The 19913-nt window shown below is 39.6% G+C and overlaps 1 protein-coding gene across 4 annotated transcripts in view; it reads left to right on the top strand.

Annotated features, from left to right (window-relative positions):
• ERC2 (ELKS/RAB6-interacting/CAST family member 2) overlaps window positions 1–19913 on the top strand; it is a 907860-nt gene that overhangs the window by 168477 nt on the left and 719470 nt on the right. For all 4 annotated transcript variants that reach the window (XM_032868346.1, XM_032868345.1, XM_032868344.1 and 1 more), the window contains exon 3: window positions 4690–5106. In XM_032868346.1, coding sequence (XP_032724237.1) covers window positions 4690–5106 — 417 coding nt within the window. The remainder of the gene's footprint in view (window positions 1–4689; window positions 5107–19913) is intronic.

The raw sequence follows: 19913 nt of genomic DNA, 5'->3' as shown, positions 1-19913 counted from the left end.
AGAGTGCATGGGTCTGGTTCTGCTTTTATTGGGGTCAAGGATGGGGGGTTTTGTGGGCTCATTCTTTATTGGTGAATTTAAAACACAAGAGGGGAGATTTAAAGTGTGGGAAGAGAAAAAACAAGTGGCTTAAAAGGTCAGTTATTGAAATCAACCAAAATTTCTAAAACAAAGGAGCCTCAGTTGGGGCAGGCAGTCTGTCTCTTATCTAGTCCTGTGGTTGATAATATATTTATTCAAGGTAGCCATCATTGAAGTGGATGCCTCTTTAAAGTGAATGTCTTGGCAATCAAATCTTAAGTGAGGCACTTCACTGCAAAAAAGAAAGAAAACAATTGTCAAAGCCTATGCAAAGATGCCCACTCTTGCTACTTTTATTCAACATATTATTAGAACATATATTTAACATATAATTACCACAGTAATTAGGTAAAAAGAGATAAAAGGCATCCAAATTGGTAAGGAGTAGCTGAAACAGTCATCATTTGTAGATGATGTGATATTATGAATAGAAAAAGAGAAAAACCTATTAGAACTAATAAATTAATTCAGTGAAGTTGCAGGATACAAAATTAACATGCAGAAATCAGTTGCTTTTCTATATATTAATAATCTGTCAGAAAGAGAAATTAAGAGAATAATTCCATTTATAATTGCATCAAAAATAATAAAATACCTAGGATAAAATTTAATCAAGGTGGTGAAAGTCCTGTAGTCTGAAAACTGTACGACACTGATGAAAGATATTTCAGATGACACCAGCAAATGGAAAGATGCTCATGGATTGGAAGAATTAATATTGTTAAATTAATATTGTTCAAATGTCCATACCCAAAGCGATCTACAGATTCAGTGCAGTCTCCAACACAATACCAATTGCACTTTTCACAGAAATAGAACAAAGAATCCTAAGATTTGTGTGGAACCACAGGAGACCCCAAATAGCCAAAACAGTCTTGAGAAAGAACAAAGCTGGAGGGGTCATACTTCCTGATTTCAAACTATATTGCAAAGCTATACTAATCAAAACTATATGATACTGCCATGGAAACAGACACATAAATTAATAGAATAGAATGGAGTCTAGCAATAAACCCACACATGTATGATCAGCTAATCTATTCCAAAGGAGGCAAGAATATAAAATGGGGAAGAGACAAACACTTCAATGAACAATGTTGGGAAAACTGGACAGCTACATGCCAGAGTGATACTAGACCACTATCTTATAGCATATATAGAAATAAATTCAAAGTGGGTTAAAGCTTTGAATGTAAGGCCTAAAATCATAAAACTCTTAGAAGAAAACATAGGCAATAAGCTCTTTGACATCAAGCAATATTTTTCTGGTCAGTCTCCTCAGACACAGGCAACAAAAGCTAAAATAAACAAATGGGATTATATCACAATAAAAAGCTTTTGCACAGTAAAAGAGACCAGCAACAAAATGAAAAGGCAACCTACTTCATGGGAGAAGATATTTGCAAATCCTATTATCTGATAGGGGGTTAATATCAAAATATATAGATAACTTACATAAATTACTAGTCAAAAAACAACTTGATTTAAAAAATAGGCAGAAGACATGAATAAACATTTTTCTAAGGAAGACATACAGTCAATAGCACTTGAGAAGATGCTCAAAGTCACTGATTGTCAGGGAAATACAAATCAAAACCACATTGAGATACCGCCTCATACCAGTCAGACTGGCTATTATCAGAAAGAGGAAGAAAATAAGTGTTCCTGAGGATATGGAGAAAAGGGAACCCTTCTACTCTGTTGGTGGGAATGTAAATTGGTGCAACCACTATGGGAAACAGTATGGAAGTTCTTCAGTTTCATTCTTCTTCATATAGGTGTTCAATTTTCCCAACACCATTTATTGAAGAGTCTGTCTTTTCCCCATTTTAAATTCTTGCCTCCTTTGTCATAGATTAGTTGACCATATAAGCATGGGCTTCTTTCTGAGCTCTCTATCTTATTCAGTTGATCTATATGGCTACTTTTGTGCCAGTACCATACTGTTTTGATTACTATAGCTTTGTAGTATATCTTGAAATCTGGGATTGTGATACTTCTAGTTTTATTCATCTTTTTCAAGATTGCTTTGGCTATTTGGGGTATTTTGTGGTTCCACATGGATTTTAGAATAATTTGTTCTAGTTCTGAGAAAAAGTGCTATTGATGTTTTGATAGGGATTGCACTGAATCTAGATTGCTTTGGGTGGAGTGGACATTTTAACAATAATTATCCTGGGGCACCTGGGTGGTTTAGTCAGTTAAGTGTCCAACCCTTGATTTTGGCTCAGGTTGTGATCTCAGGGTTATGAGATCATTCCTTGTGTTGGCTCCACATTGGGTGTGGAGCCTGCTTAAGATTCTCTTCCTCTCTAAAACAAACAAACAAACAAGTGAACAAACAATATTAAATCTTCCAATCCATGGGCATGGACTATCTTTCTATTTCTTTGTGTTGCCTTCAGTTTCTTTCATCAGTGTCTTAGAGTTTTCAGTGTAGAGAGCTTTTACTTTCTTGGTCAAACTTATTCCTAGGTATTTTATTCTTGGTGAAATTGTAAATGAGATTGTTTTCTTAATTTCTCCTTCTTCTGTTTCATTATTAGTCTAAAGAAATGCAACAGATTTCTTTCTTTTTTGGGAGGGAGAGAGTAAGAGAGAGTGAGGATGGCTGTGGGGGGAGAAAGAGAGAGGGAGAGAGAGAATCTTAAGTAGGTTCCACTTCCAGCACAGTGCCTGATGTGGGGCTTGATCTCAAGACTCTGAGATCATGACCTGAGCCAAAATCAAGAGTCAGATGCTTAACCAACTGAGCCACCCAGGCACCCCACAACAGATTTCTTTATATTAATTTTGTATCCTGCATCTTCTTTTGGAATGATGAAAATGTTCTAAAATGTATCGTGTGGATGGTTGCACAACACTGTGAATATACTAAAAACCACTGAATTTTACACTTTACAGGAGTGAATTTTGTTTAAAAAATTCATAATTACCATCATTAAATACATACCAGTTGCTCACTCGCAGTCACTGCCCTGTGAGACACTGTGGCACATGGATGAGAAAGAGAATACTTGTTCTTTGTGCTCTGGGAATGTCTCAATGGATATTCTTAAATGGAAGATGAAATAGATCCACAAATAGTTTAATCAAGATGTTGCAATACTTAGTGCTAATCTCTGGGCATAGACCAGACTCAGAAAGATCTCAACACCTCTGGGTGCCAGCTATAGGAGTTCAGAAAGATTTCAAAATGTGGGGCACTCCAATATTTATGTAACGTAGACATAGTATTATTTATGGCTTACAGTACTGTGAGGTACCTGGGGGCAGGAGCTATGCCTTGTGTTCATTTTGATTCCCTTGCTTAGTGTTATGTCTGGTCTGCTGGCAGGAGTGTGTGTTTGGTGATTGAATGAACTCTTTTGGAAGTGCCCTGGTTTATTCCTAGGACAAAAATGCCTTCTAGCTTATGACTGCCTGTTCAGACCAGCCTGAGGGTTGACCCTGTGGGGAAGGTGTTGCAGAATTCACCAACTATCCTCATGCAATTGTTTCTTTTCTCATAACCGTAACTGTTTTGTTTCTTTGGTGTTTTCACTCTGATTTTGGCTGAAATGGTGACTTGGAATAATATGTGGATACTTCTGGAGTGTTGTTCTTTCTTCCCTGGTAGTATACTGAAGACTTTGGGTTCCTGGGTCAGTGAGATTTAAGAAAACAAAAGCTGGAATTAACCTCACTTTCTTCTTCTTCTTCTTCTTTTTTTTTTCTTTCTTTTGACCATGTTTATCAAACAGCAGTGCTATAGATTTTGTGTAGCTTATGGATCTTTGCTGTAATAAGAATTTGTTTTTCTTTTTTCTTTTTTTTTTTTCCTCTGTGAAGGTATTTTATGTTGATTCTTTCTGTTAAATATCCTTTGCTTGCACTGGACTTTTCTTTGTGTTTATTTTTTGCTTCATTTTTTTTTTTTCCATTTCCCATGCTGTTCAGTTACTGGATGCCAGAAGAACCAAGGTTTGTCCACTCTTTGCAGCTTGTTTGTTTTGCTCTGCACAGCCTCACCTCCTTGTGTGTTTGTGTCTGTCTGTCTGCATTTATTCCCTTTTGCTTGCAGATGCAGTAATCCTGTTTACTAAACCTGTTCACAGCTTTATTTGTAAAAAATAAAGTCCTTGTTTGTGTCTACTTGTAGTGGATGCTATTATTTTCATTTTTTAAATGGAAATGCATTTATCATTGAAAGTATGGATAGTAGAATAAAGAACACCTTAGGAAACAAGGAATACTGAGTCTGGAGCATTGCGGGCCTAAAGAAGGTGTGTTTGTGAGACTTTCCCTTCTAACCCTTTCCACTTCCTCAATTAAAACTCTGTAGATGTATAATTTCCCTTGTGACTGACACTAATATATTGTTTCTGTGTATGTGTACATTTCTCTTCTCCTGAGACATTCAGAAAGCATCACTGAATTAATTTCCCCCTCTCCATGTGCTGTCCCATGCTTCTGAAGTCATCCTGGAGGACTTAACGGCTGGCCCTCTGGACCTACCTCATGATTAACATTCCATCTTCATAGTCTGGTAGTAGCAAATAGCGCTTGGCATTTCCATTGACTTTTCCCCCTTCTTTCTCCTCTCCTGCTCCATCTTTCTTATCACAGCACCTGCAGTTGACAATCCAAGCCCTTCAGGATGAGCTTCGGACCCAGAGAGACCTCAATCACCTCCTGCAGCAAGAGAGTGGCAACCGTGGAGCTGAGCACTTCACCATTGAGCTGACTGAGGAGAACTTCCGGCGGCTCCAAGCTGAACATGACAGACAAGCTAAAGAGCTGTTCCTTTTAAGGAAGACCTTGGAGGAAATGGAGCTGAGAATTGAAACACAGAAACAGACCCTCAATGCCCGAGACGAGTCGATTAAAAAGCTTCTTGAGATGTTGCAAAGTAAAGGGTTGCCTTCTAAAAGTCTCGAGGATGACAATGAACGAACACGACGGATGGCAGAGGCTGAGTCTCAAGTCAGTCACTTAGAAGTGATTTTAGACCAGAAGGAGAAGGAAAACATACATCTTAGAGAGGTAAGGACATTCCCTCTATTGCCCCAAACCCATATTTTATAAGTTAAAATATGTTACCAAGTTATTTGCACAGGTTGGAAGATATCTGCAGCCTTAACAAAATTTCCTGGCATCTGTTTTATAATCTTCCTGTCTGTTTATCACCTCTAAACTGGAATTTTGCATTAGATTTTTTTCTTTGCTCACTACACATATGTTCCATTGTTATTTGACACATATTCAGGACCCAAGTGTGTGTAGCACATGCCAGCTCTAAGGTGGTTTACCATTACTTTCCCACAGATGGCCAGTTTCAGGGTTTTTTAAGTACAGTACTAAGTTTTAGATGTTTATCAAATACATCTCTCTATAGGAGCAAAACAAATAGGTGATTAGCAAAACAATGAACCTAAATATTTTTATAGCTGAATTGGGGCAGCATTTGCAGAAAGTAAAGCATATGGATATTTCTGGGAAGAACGGTAAAATGGGCAGGCCAGTTTTGAACATTTAGGTTTAAGATAATCTTCATCTGCATTTTCTTTTGGCTAGGAAAAACTGTCCCAGGTTTCTTGAATATGCATTTTGGCACTTAGTGGATTAAATAATTTGAAGTACTTCAGAGGCTCTCCGGCCTGCCACCACTATTGAATACTGGGATGCTCAGATATCTGAGGATATTTAGTTGGATAGAGCTTAGAAAAAAATGTGGGTGATAGCCAAGGTTTGAAACTTTTACAGCAGTTCCTTGCCGCTATGGTGGATGTGGATCTCAAAAGTACCCTGTAGGCAAAATGTTGAGGGAGGCACAGATCTCACAGAAAATAGGAAGCAATAAAATGGCATTAAGTTTATTTTAAAAGTTTTCTATAGCAATAAATAAACATTCCAAAAGATATTTGCTTTCAGAATTAGATTTCTTGGCATTATATACCTTTTCAGATGGCAGTTCTTGTGAGTCATTTTTTTGGTGGTTCAGAAAACATGGCTTCCATGATGGGGCTTGATGCCCCCAGGAGTTTCCTCTGATATAGATTGTATTTGCTTAGAAAATTTGAACGGACTTTTGTATCTTCAGACTTAATGTCCTTCATGCTTATTCTCCCTTGTTTTATTTTCATGAGACATTAACAGCATGCTTGGGAAGCCACATGGCTTGGTTTTGGATTGAGATGCTTAAAGAGATGTTTTGCTGGGACTGGGTCTTCCCGTCCATATTCCAAGAGGCTGAATGTCATCTTAGGCTTCTAAGATGGCCCCTAATGATATACACTTCTTGGAAATCATACCCTTGTGTAAATCCATGTCCTCGAGTATAGGCTGAACCTAGCAACTTGATTCTAAACAACAAAATACAGTGAAGGTAATGGGATGCCAGTGTGACTTCCATGATTAGGTTATATAAGACTGTTCTTTTCATCTTGTTAGCACACTCTATTTTATTCTCAACTTGCCTGCTTTGATGAAGCGAGCTCATGTGAGAGAGGCCCATGTGGTAAGGGACTGAGAGTAGCCTCCAGTCAATACCCAATTAGGAACTGAGACCCTCACTCAAACAGCCACAATGAACTGAAAACTGCCAAAAACCACTTAGTGTGCTTGGAAGTGGATCGTTCCCCAGTGCAACCTTCAGATAATATGACAGGCCCTGGGCTGACACCTTGGCTGCAGCTTTGGAGAGACTGAAGCAAAGGACCCACCTAAGCTGTGCCTGGATTCCTGACCCACAGAATCTGTGAGATAATAAATGTGTGTTGTTTTAAGCTGCTGAATTGGGGGTAATTTGTTACACAGCAATAAATAAACGATAGAGTGGAGCAGAGACTAATCTCTTCCTGCCTCACTCCATAGACTTTACATTGAGTTTTCCGAAGAGAAACAGTAACTACTGGCAGTAGTCACTTGCATGTAAAGCAACCATGGATTTTGAAATTTTGGTTGTATTATCTTAGAACTATGGCTGGAGATTAACATAGTTAAAGAAATCTGCTGCTTTATTTTGGGTGCCAAGGGCTCATGTTGCATGTATAGCAGGACAGTGATGCCAGAGAAACCTCCATCTGCAGCACTGACCTTCACTCCATGTTGGGGTCTTGGGGTCAGGGCAGAGTCACTCTTTCCTGTTATTAGATTCTGCTCACTGGTAGTACTAAGTAGATGGTGCCTTGATTCTGTTGTGTGGATGCCTCCACTTAAATGAATCTAAACAAAATTCAGTTTGTTTTACAAGATTAGTTTGCCCTCACAGTGGTCTGGCCAGGAAATAGATCATGTTTAGAGCTTTAACCATCAGTCTGAGAGCCCACAGAGAGTGGTACAGAAAATGCAGCCCAACATATTCAGCTAGTTTCCTTGGGCATCAAATGAAAGTCAGTGGATTGCCTTTTTCTTGGCTTATCAAGAAGGTGAATGTGGAAAAGGTGTCTCTATAAGAAAAAAAAAACACCTCATTTTAAACTTAACTCAACAAAAAGACTTTGGAGGCCTGAAAGGATGTTCCCCAAGAGAAGGATTGTACTATCTTCTGAGAGCCATTTGTTACATTTTCAGGAATTTTGTGAGCCTGCTTTTAAACCATTGATAACTTGAAATTAGTCATGGTGGGAGTATTTATACCATGGAAATCAGCAAATGCTACCCCCAGGGCCTACGACCCTGCCACCCCATCCCTGAAGCCCATTTACCAACACGTCTCTGAATAAATGCCATGAAATGTTTACCCACAATACAGCAGGAAGAGGAAAGTTAAATAATGCAAGAATTATGAGTATCCTTTTTTTTTTTTAAATTTTATTTGTTTATTTGACACAGAGAGATCATAAGTAGGCAGAGAGGCAGGCAGAGAGAGAGGAGGAAGCACGCTTCCTGCTGAGCAGAGAGCCTGATGTGGGGCTCGATCCCAGGACCCTGGGATCATGACCTGAGCTGAAGGCAGAGGCTTTAACCCACTGAACCACCCAGGTGCCCCAAGAATTAGGAGTATCTTAACCACTCATCATTCATTAGAAGTTTTCGTAACAGCATCTGGGTAGATGCTTATGTGTCAGACACTTCGAAGAATACTTTTCATTGATTCATATTTATTTAACTCTCAAAACTACCTGGTGCATTTGGTTGTCCATCCATTCAGTGAGCACTTACTGAGGATCTGCTTTGGGATAAAGCAATCATAGCTAATAAAGTTTGACTTCATCACGCTTGTATTCTGTAGGGGTGAAACATAATTTCATAGTTAAACAGAGAAGTAACGAAGAAAAGAAGAGGATGAAGAACTAGTGACCTGGGTGGGGCCAACTTGATATTGGGTGGTCAGGGAAGGCCTCTTTGGAGGGGGTGATATTGTGAACTGAGACCTGAATGATAAGAAGGAACCGGCCATGTGAAGCTCTCAGAAGACTGTTCCAGTCATGTGGAAAGACCCAGGCCTGGGAGGTAGGTGCTATTATTTGGCCCATTTTGCCCGGGGAAACTGAAGAAGAGGTGACACTAAGAAGCTTGTTCAGCCTCCCAGTGGTGAAGCTGGTATTGGAATTGGGGTGACTAGACTTTCAGCCATTAAATCATTTCATGAAATCCCTTTTCTAGAGGAATCTTTCCCAAAATGTGCTTTGCAGAACAGCCATTTTGTGGGATGCTAATAATGTGCTATGAGAGAAAAAGGGCTACAGGGCCAAATGAACTTGGGAAAATGCTGGGTTCCACAGAGTTTACTGTAGGACTTCTCAGACTCCTTAATACGCAAGTGTGTATCAGTCTTTCCCAGGAAGGGGGAAGGTTCTCAAGCTTATTTAACTTGCTTTTGTCTTGCTGCACTGGTGCTCTTCATAAAACACTTTGGAAAAAAGCTGTGCTAGAAAATAAAAAGTGTGCTTTTAACTTGTGACCTGCAAAATATGTAAAAATATATAAATAGTTGTTTCCCATGGCCAAATAACTGGGTAATTTCTTACATTAGTTATTCTAGAAGGCAAAGTTTATTGTAAGCTGTTTCCATATTCTCTACTGAGTTTTAGAATGTTCTTCTGTCAGGGTATTTTTTTTTTTAAACTTTTTTAGTCGAAAAATGTGGCTGACTGCTTTTGGTATTAAAGCAGTAAGAATAGCCTAGCTTGAATAAAGAAGTAGCCTGACCTCTGTTAATTTAAATGAATCTAAAGCAGGATTTAAAATGTACTTGAGGTTTTAAGTTCAGTGTGTTCCTGATTTCTTTTTCATTTTGCACAGTTCAACCCAGTTTGGGGCTAGATGGCGTAATGTTGGAGAATAGAGTGCTAGTGGTTTTATGATTCATTCTCAGGCAGAGGTGTTGGGCCTCATAAACCCCATCTCCTGGAATATTGGTCTTGTTTAGCCTATTGTTTGAGGAGATTTTGAGTTGGCAGGAGTTGCACATGGGGAGGGTCGGGTTGCTTTAGTGTTTTGTTATCTTTCGGTGGTCTGTAAAAGGCTGAGGGCGAAACCACTTCTTTGCCTGGCAGGAAACAGCAACAAAAAGACTATGATCTCAACTTATTTGGAAGACCAAAACCACTGCCCAAGAACTACAGCGGATGTGCTAATGTGAGCCAAAGTGTTGGCTGCAACAGAACATTACTCACTAGTGTCGGGGGATGCTTTTGGATACCGGTTGATTTGATAAGACATTATTGGATGTGGTAATAGTTTACCTTGTTCTCTAGCTTTTTCTGCACAGAACATATTGTTCTCTGTAAAGGTTTTGGTAATCAAGTACCTAAAATGCTATTGATTTCATTAAAGAAAAAGTGGGTTTATATACCAGATCCACTCTCCTTAGTATTTTCTTGGCTGGTCCTTAGAAGAGAGTCAGGAGTCTCTGGACTCAGCACTGTAGGATGTTTGAAGAGAGGGGTATATGTTCTGCTGACATGACTATTGATTTTCTCTGCTAAAACTTTGGGCAGCTTGCCCATCTTTGGTAGCAAGGGCTGAAGAGTGATCAAGGCATTGGGGGCCTCAGTTACTATTAACCCAGGAGACTGGGCCTGGGGTTCCCACTATGCTATGGCTGGGGCAGGGAGGAGGAGGGAAAGGCAACATGAATTCTTACTTTCCTTTCCTCATTTATTTACCAAGATCCACCGCGGCAGAGTTGGTGACCTAGAAGTTCTTGAGCTCATAAACCTTTTCCTGATGGCACAAACCTCCACTATAGCTCTTTGCCCAAACTTTTAAACTCCAGCATAGTTCCCCCATCTCAAAACCAAATGGGCTCTCTCTGTGTAACATGAATTTGTCTCCAGTTCTGCTGGCTGAACCATGATTTTGCTGAGGGAGGCATTTCTAATTCTGATTCTACAGATTTAACCTATTTCTACCAATAAAGCTTATCATGGAAAATATTCCTAAACACGAGTGACCACATTAATATAACGTTACAAATTCTCTCTTGCAAGAGTTATTTCCTAATATATTATAGAACCTAACAATTGCTGCTTTTTTTAGTAAAGTAAGTTTCTTACCTGATCAGTACATTCCATCCATATTCCCAGGCCTCATATATTGCCTGCAGGTGCTCAGTAAATATTTGAGAGTGAAAAAAGAGTTAAAAAACAATAGAGAGTTTTTCTGTGATTTATTTTGTCAATATTTGAGGGGTGGTTCATAATGATTATAGTGCCATGCTCTTATGTTTTCTCTTATGTTTGCTCTGTGTTTGCTGTGGAGCAGGAACTTGAGTGTAACCCTAATTGGAACTTTTCTTTCATTTTTTTGAAACCATGTTGTATGTCATAGAACACATGCTAAACATCCATATGCAGGATGCTGGGGGAGCACTCTTGGCAAGTTTGTGGTCTTGTTCAAGGATTCAGGTGGGGCAGTAGGAGAAACAGTTCACATTTACTGAGACTTATTTTGTGTCAGGTTCTATACTACATAAATACTGTTACTATCATCCCCATCACACAGGTAAAGAAACTGAGGCACAAAGAAGCAAGTAATTATTTCTAGTCATACAAAGCAAATACTGGATTGAAGATCAGAACCTGGGAAATCTGGGTGCAGAGTCTCTACCTGTCACTATCACATGCTACTACTTCTCAGGATGGTGTACTAAGAGAACATCGAATGGCACTAAAATGGTGTACAGCTTAGAGGTAGGAGGCTGACCGCTGAATTCATCCATGACAGAGCTGGTCTTCAAAGGCAGGAAGAATTTTAACACACAGTAATGATGGTGAAGTATGATTAAAAAAGAGGCAGCTGAGCCAAACCTCAGAGGTGGGAACTGTGATGTGTTGAGGGGGTGCCATGAATTTGGAGCAGTTGAAACTCCACCTGCCAGGAGGAAAGGAAATAAGGCTGAAAAGGTTGATTTGAGGTCAGGTCACTCAAGGCCTGGATCATGTGACACAGGGGATTGAATTTTCCTCTGTAGGCTCTGGGCAGCGTTTGAAGGAATTTTCCCAGGAAAATGGCATGATCAGAAAAGATTATTAGTGCTAATTGGTAGTGGATTGGGAGGAGGAGGTATGGAGACAAGTTAGAAGGACACTGTGGTTGTTCAGGTCACCAATCTGGGTGTAGTCTGAATCTGGGTGGTAGCCACAGGAATTGAAGGGAAAGTTCATCTCTACCTTGACCTTGACAGCCCGGGAACTGAGTGCTGGGAGCTTCGAGGAGCAGACAGCTTCTTTGGGCCTGACGCAGACAGGTGGTTGGATAGTGGGCCAGCCCAAGTGGTTAGAGGCTTGAGGAAAGACTTTGGATATGTTGAGTTTGATGAAATCCTGGTGGAGCTGTCCAACCAGAGTTGAGAACATGGCTGAGGAAATGACTGTGAAATTCTGCACAAGTGCACAAGGCATGTCTGACTATTGGTCACATCGTTGTTGCTATTGTTTGCATACACACCTGATCATCTGTGGCTACCAAGTCCCCAGTTTGTGTGATCATTCCAAAGTTTGCCTTGTCACTCACCCCTACTATGTCTAAAAAGTGACCTTAGGGACTGCATACTTCTCTTTGATGCCTCTTTTCTGAGTAAGCATGTCATTTTGACTTGGGTATATCCTTTGAAATTACATAGAATTTTCACTGACTGATGCCAACTTGATACGTGTTCCCTTTGTTTTCCCCGAGTTCCATTTTCTCCAAGCACTCTATACAAGATGAATGCCAATGAAGCATCCTTGCAGGAAAGTACTCTCTCTGAACCCCTATTAACAACACTTTCAAAACCAGGATTTCATAACTTTTACCCACACATTTCTGATGGCAAAGGGAATGCACCTATTCCTGTTTATGTTTAGTATCATTTGCCTTATCTTTAAATTCGAATACACTCTTTAAAGTTTGAACACTGCATGCTAATTTGAAATGGTTCAGGTTTTACCCCATATTGATTTTAATGAGTGCCATTGATTGCTTTTTATAGTAAAAGAGACTGGTGGAGCCCCAGGGAGCCATTAGGCAAAAGGCATTTTGGAACCTGCTGAGAAAAGAAAGTGGCAGGGTAGAGGGAGGTGAGGGGAGGTGATAGGGATTGGGGAGAATGTCAGGTGGTTATGCTGGGAGAGACTCTCATTACTCTCCTCACTGCCTTGTCCTCTTGGTCTACCTTAGGTGTTACTGCTTTTCGAAAAATATTCTTTTGGTAGCTGACCTGATTTATTATTATCACGTTTGGTAAAACCATGCACCACAAATGAAACCTCAGTGTCGAGGAAGTTCTCCAAGTACCAGGACTGTGGCTACTTCAGTATATCACAAACTGTGGCAACTGGGAAGTTGAGACAGCTTAGCTATACCAAGGGCCTAGATGGAACATCAGCTAATACCTTACATATGAAGGAGGCTTCATAGTTTATAGAATTCACTCTTTTAATGCTTTCCTCTGATGCTTCTGGTAACCCTGTGAGGAAACAAGGTCAGAGAGATTAAGAAGTAATGACAAATAACATTTACTGGGCACTCAAGAGCATCAGGCTGTGCTAATCAATTTCCAGGGAGTGCCACTTATCCTCCCAACAATACTCTGGGATTTATGGTGGTTTCCTGTCTCTCAGATGAGGAAACTATGGCCCAAAGGGGTGATGTGTCTGGTCCAGCTTCTTAGGGAAGTGGTGATGGATCTGGGATTCAAATTTAGGCCTGCTGTTTCCAGGCACCTGATCCTAACCACTCACTGACATTGCCAGGGATGATGCCTGAGTAGAGCAAGAACTAGAATTCTGGTATTCTGACTTTTTGCTTAGGGATATTTCCTTGATCAATGGAAAAAAGGAGAAAAATAATGCAAAAGCCTCTGTTTTTTGTTGTTGTTGTTGTTGTTTTTTCTTGCTACATCTTAGTCCTGTTGAATCCAGGACTATAAGTCTATGTATGAGGTCACTGAGCAGTAGAAGGGTTAAACAGTGCCATGCAGAATGTAATATCACAGCTGGATCTCCTTAGCCCATTTATTGCTCATGAAAGTTAAAGTACTAAATTAAAATACAAAGAATGGTGCTGTACATCTAGGCCCTCCATGAATTCCTAGGAAATAGATGAATTTTTGTGAACAGAGAGTAAGGAAAACAGGAGGTGCTAAGAGATGGCCCTTCCCCATTTTGTCTGTTCAAATTTAGCTTTCTTTTTCAATTTTTTAGCTCTGTCATTATTTCATTGCCTAAAAGAAATGCTTTGTTTTCCCAAATTTACTTTCTTTTTATTTAGTTTTTGTTGGGTATTTTGGGTTTCTCTCTATGTCAGTTTGAGACATTAAAACTGTATTTATAACCTCCGATAAGTACTCCATTTCATTGTTCTTCTAAGTGGCTAAACTTTGGAAAAGTTTCCCACCCACTCCAGCTTGGATGTGAGAGGGGAAACTTTGTGTTTTTAGTCTGGCCATATGTTAAGAGTGTTTTAAATGTTTTGGGTAGAGGGTTTAATAAGGCAATGTGAATGCTTGCTGGGTGATTCCTACGATTGGCTTATAGTTACAGCAGTTGTGACTTCAACAAAGAAGGAATCAACTCCTCCTTAATAAAGGAAAGATATAATTACATATGAATGGTTTATAGAGAAAGGAAAAAGAAAGAAAGATGAGTGAGCCTTTAGAATAAACATAAAGACTTACTACTCAATTAGATCAAGAGTGAGCACACTAGAGCTTGTGGGGCAAACGTGGCTCGCCATCTGTTTTTTTATGGCCTGGGAACTAAGAATGGGTTTTTACCTTTTTAGATGGTTGTATTTGAAATGGTTATGTAAGTATATAATATCCTAAGTATGTATACGTATGTATATGATATCTAAATAGTTGGTAAAAAGAAAACCTCTTTCGATTTTGCCTCCTGGGCCTCAAAGCCTAAAATATTTACTGCTTGGCCCTTTAAGAAAAAGTGTGGTGACTCCTGAAGTAGATGATAAGTAAACAGTTTTTGAATCAAGATGTTTGGTAAAAAGCATATGTGAAATTAGTTATATTTAGAGCATCAAATCTGACTATTTTTGTAGAGCTTTTGAATATTATTTTTCTTAAATGAGGAGACAATATATTTTTCTGTCATTTCTGCCCATATTTCCTTTACAACGGTTAGGCTGGTGATTTTCATCTTCAGAGTTGTAGCATCCTGGGCATTGCCGGTTATCATGAAAGTCTGCAGCTCTTTCAGGAGCTGCAGACTTTCAGGTGGGTGTTGGGGAGGTAACCTGTGGGTTACAAAGGGACTGTGTGGGAAGAATTCACTAACCTATTAAGATGCCAGAGAAATGGAGATTGCCATTCAAACTCCGAAGGAAGGAGGAATTCCTGACTTAATTAAAACACAGCTTCCAAGTCCTCCTCCTCTTTTTTTTTTTTTAATGCCTGTGCTTTCTGACACTTTTTAGGCCTATGCAATTCTTTATTAAATCTGTGGCTGCTTTGAAGGAATTGGCCTGAAAAAGAAACTGTCTGTGTATATAAAAATTGTGTTAAAAGATACTTACATGTAGTAATCATTGGTGTACCATAGATTTGCTAGGTTTTCCTATGGAAAGTATTCTTAAACAGATAAAGCCAGGGCCTGGTCAGGATGACAACTGAGAAATCCCCTTACCACCCTCTGCCCTTCTTTCAGCCTCTAAGGCAGTAATATCCGTTTGGGTAATGGGGGTTGGATTGTCAGCTGTTTGATCATATTTAGTGTTGGGGGATGACCCCGTCTGTTTTCGAAATTTTGCTTCCTTGGTGTAGCTCAGGGTCTCTCAATCTTAGCATTATTGATTGGCATTTGGGACAGGATGTGTCTTGGTTGCAGGGGCTGTCCTGTGCATTGTAGGATGTGTAGCAGTACCCTGGGCTTCTATCCACTAGGTACAAGTAGTACCTTTCCCCTTCTCCCAATTGTGACAATACAGAATGTCTCCAGACATTGCAAAATGTCTCCTGGGGTTGGGGGGCAAAATCACACAGGTTGAACTGCTGGTGTAAAGTGATTGACACATCCTTCTGGTGGCTGGCCTGTGGCTGTGGTAAAATACAGTAATTCCCAGCCCCACCTGCTTGAAGCTCTGTTTTACTGAGGAAGGGCAGCCCAGTCATGATAATTCTTGATCCAAAGACTGCCTGCAGGGGATTGAACTAGGAAACAGATGTGCTGAGGGGAGGTGGGGTCTTGAGTCTGAAAAGAAACAGAAGTGGGGGTGTGTTTGTGTGAGAGAGAGAGAGAAATTGAAAGAGAAGCTACCTCTGACTACCCCCTCTTCCCTCTCAGGAAACGTAGGGCTGGGAATTAGGCAAGTCCTAGAAAGTAAATCTAAGGGAGGGGTTGGGTGTGGTGTTCTAATCTTAGATAGCAAGTGGGAAAGCCGGATTTTGTGAAAATAAAAGATGTTTGATTCTCAGGAGTATTTATGGAGGTAATAATTATGGATCTGAGAAGACACATAACTTCACTTTTTTGACTACTGGACTCTCACTATTAATCAGCGGTTCTATTTTACGGTAAAGGTTGTCATCCCTGCTTTCCCCCAAATGGCCTCCGAGTCTCCCTTTCTGTTTTTTCAATAAACATTTCTCTACATGAGCTGCTATCCACCCCTTCCCTAGCTCCACAAAACTTCAGAATAATTTTGGAGTGTGGTAGTTTTATCCTGTGGAAATGTAGTACAGATGTTCAGAATTACCTTTTCTTTCTCTCCTTTAAAACATCATGACCACACATGCTTTGCTATAAGTACTATTAAGTATTTTTATTATTACTATTAAAAAATCTTGCCTCAGGCAGATTCTTACTAAATCTCAAGTAAAGGCAAATATTAAAATAGCAGCAAGTATTTATGTATATCACACTACAGAGTCTGAATTCATATTTGGCTTTTTTTTGCAACTGAAACCTTTATTTTTTGACCCACTTGACCAAGTTCTCTAGTTTTGCCCTCTTTTCCTGACTCTAAAACTTTAAGTTTAGACTATAGGATTTTGTTCACTATCCTTCCCCCTTCCCCAGTTTTCTCTAGACTTGAGTTTTTCTCTTTATCCTGCATATATGTTTGAACTCAGCCTGATCACTTAATGAAATTTGATGGGAGGATTTGGACTGTCAGCATGAATTAGTGCATGTTTTTAAAAGTTATTAATGGGGGAAAGTTCTCTTCTCCCAGAGAATTCCACTGATGAGTGGCAGAGTTTCTGTGTTCTCTAAGTGCCACACATTGGGTCCAGTGATCATATACAAAGGAAATGCTTTATCACCACTCAGCACCTCCCCCACTCAGAAACCTATTTACGGAGATTAGCTGCTTCTCTAACCTTAGGTTCTTTTGGGTTTATTAGTGCCACTTTCTTTTTATATTTCTTGGCCAGACTTAAACATATTTCTCTAAATAGTTGCTAAAAAGAACACCTCTTTAGATTTAATCATTTGAACCTGAAATCAAGAGCTCCCTCACCACCTGTGAGTACTTTTTAGTATGCTGAAGATTAATCGTGGTTCAGACAAATGATCTTTAAAGCATTGCTTTTTCCATCCACATCCAAATAGGAATACATTACTGGGTGATTTTCTTTTAAAGGGCAGTGGATATCTTTTTCCTTCTGTCAGAGTCCATACAGCAAGGAAGAGGCAGAACCTGATAGTGCCCAAGACAGCAGAAATCACACTTAATGTAGGTATTCCGCCATGGCTTCATGATACCCAATGGTATTCCTGCCAACAGTCTCTGTTGCAGTACTTTTATGAGCCATGTCAAGATTTAGCTGGTTTTAAGTACTCAAGCTTTAGTTGCTTTAAAAGACAGAATGTTGCACATGACTGGATCTTTGCCAGTTCCACACTGGAAGCTTGAAATGCCTGAAAAACCTGCCAGGTGCTAACCTCAATGGATATTCTTAGGCTGCCTCTTGAGCAACTGTTACAGGGAAAGGGATCACGGGAGTTTAGTAGAGATTTGAGGATGCTTATGCTGAATGGGGACTTCTGACACATGATGACACAGGATTCTCCAGAATACATGAAATCTCTTTGAAGATCTCATTATGTTTCTCCCTTTTTGTAGGCTGTGGTTATCTTTGCATGCTGGTTTTTTGCCTGGTTGCCTCACAGACACAAATGTGAGAGGGCTTAAGGAGCATGGTCTAAAATGACCACATTCTCTGAAATCATGGCAGCCTCTTGAGAAATCTGTGTGGCATGGTCTGTCTGAGGGCTATCACACGGAGAAAGGCTGATGGAGTGTCATGGGAGGCCCCGGCAGGGTGCTATAAACAGCATAAATCATTGTTGCCGCCATTGTAAAAAATAGAAGACTCTCTGGTGCAGGCACAGAGCTGAGTGCTGTACTCAGTCCTCAGAGCAACCCTGTGAGGTGTAGGTGCTGACATTGTCCCATTACTTCATCAGGGCAGCTAAGTAGCTTGCCTAAGACCTCACAGGGGACTTGACCTCAGAGTTGAGAATCATTGTATCTACTGTTCTGTAGAAAGTCAAAATAACTTCTAGTCATTTCTTCCCACCTAGTTCCTCTCCGTCTCTGATTTGTTTACTTTGAAACTTTCCTTTTCTATTTAGGTTTCTGATCTGACTCATATTATGATTTCATTTATAATCCTCATATAAATGCTTTCTCTTAATATGTCAGTTTCCTTCTCTTTTATTTTAACCTCAATCATTTTCTTCCCTTTTTGTTTTTATCTGCATTGTTTTATGGGGTTAATTGTCTTTCTTGTTGTGTTCCAAGTAGAAGTTCTGGGCTTTTGCAAGAGACCTAAGAATGCTAGTGAAATTTACAGGAGACTTCTGGCCTAATATAATTTTAATCATCAGTTTTCCTTGCTTCCTGTAAAACCTTTTCATCCACCTGTGCAAGTTTATTCTTTGGTCTCAAATGAAATGACCTATACAAAGCACTTTGCACAAGGCTTGGCTCAACAAATGTCATTTATGTTTCTTTGAAGAAAGGTGAGGAGAGAGGATAAGCAGGAATTATGGAGTTATGGTCACATCAGCTGGTCTCTTGTAAAGCAAGTCCTTACTCCCTTTACAAATCATTGAGTTCTCTCTTCAGAATTAAACCTCACTTGGTGGCATTTTAGAGGTCACTTGTTGGGGCACAGGTTTTTGTATCAAGCTGTGCAAACTCCAGAGTGACCTTCTCTCCACCATCCCAGGTTCACTTTGTAATTGCTCCAGAATGTTAAGAGTAGATTATATTGTGTGGTAAATATCTAGTTCACAGGGTTTGAATAAACTTAAATATAATACATGTAATAGTTAACTTACATGTAATGCATGAATACGTATAAGGGCTGGCACATAGTAGGTGCTCAATGAATGTTAGTTTACTTATGATTATATATTTATCTCTGTATATCTATATGTCTATCCACCTACCTATATCTCAAGACTGGGCATTCCTTGATAGCAGGAATCACATCTTACTCATCTTTAGTATTACAAGCACCTGGCACACAGTAGATGCTGACAGATCAGGTTTATCATTATTGATACACATCTGCCTCTTGGGAGAAGAGATCCTCTTACACATCTTTAATATAATATAATAGATGACCAAAGTGTTTGATGTATCTAGAGAATGACTGGGGAAAGAAAGCATGAGATAATTAGAAGTTTTACAACTTTTGGGAGGACACAAAAATTCTTATGATTCATCAAAATATTTTTAATGAGTTATGCATATGTAGTACTTGTAATAGCTGCCCTTTATTGAGCACTTACTTTGTACTTGACACTCAACTAAGTGCCAGTCTCTCATTATATATTCAATCTCAGTTAGGGCTTATTCTCCCTTTATAGATGAGGAAACTTAGGCACAGAAGATATGTGACTTTTGCAGGGTCACATAGCTACCATGTTAGAGTTAGAATTTGAATAGAGTTCTTTGCACTATCCTATTCTTCCCCCCCCCACTATCCTATTCTTGCCTATAGAAATAATTACTCTTCATAGTGTTTTTTATATTCATTACAGTAGGAATGGTAATTTTCCTGCAACCTTTATATTAAAAGAAGATGAAAATACAGTAGATTTTATTAAACATACCAAGTTTATGGAAAATTCCATCCCCAATCTGGACCCCTTTCCCGAGTATCAGGGCCATATGTGTAACTTTCTAGTGAGCATCTTGTGGGTTGCAGAGACATCTTAAATTTAGCTTGTCCAGAATGGAACTACTTGCTTCCTCCCAACTGATGTTCCCCCTGTGTCTCTGTCTTGCTGACTGCCCCCACTCTTTAGCTCCCTACCCAATCTAGATACTGGGAGTTTTCATCAATTTCTCTTTCTCCTTCACTCCTGTATTAGTTTCCTATTGCTGCTGTAACATATTACCACAACATTAGTGGTTTACAACATAAATTTATTCTCATACAGTTCTGGGGG

This window comes from Lontra canadensis, unplaced genomic scaffold (genome assembly GCF_010015895.1).
Source record: "Lontra canadensis isolate GAN:19392208 unplaced genomic scaffold, GSC_riverotter_1.0 scaffold35, whole genome shotgun sequence".
NCBI lineage: Eukaryota > Metazoa > Chordata > Mammalia > Carnivora > Mustelidae > Lontra > Lontra canadensis.
The sequence above is the reverse complement of the archived record's forward strand: the minus strand, read 5'-3'. Positions and strand labels throughout refer to the sequence as shown.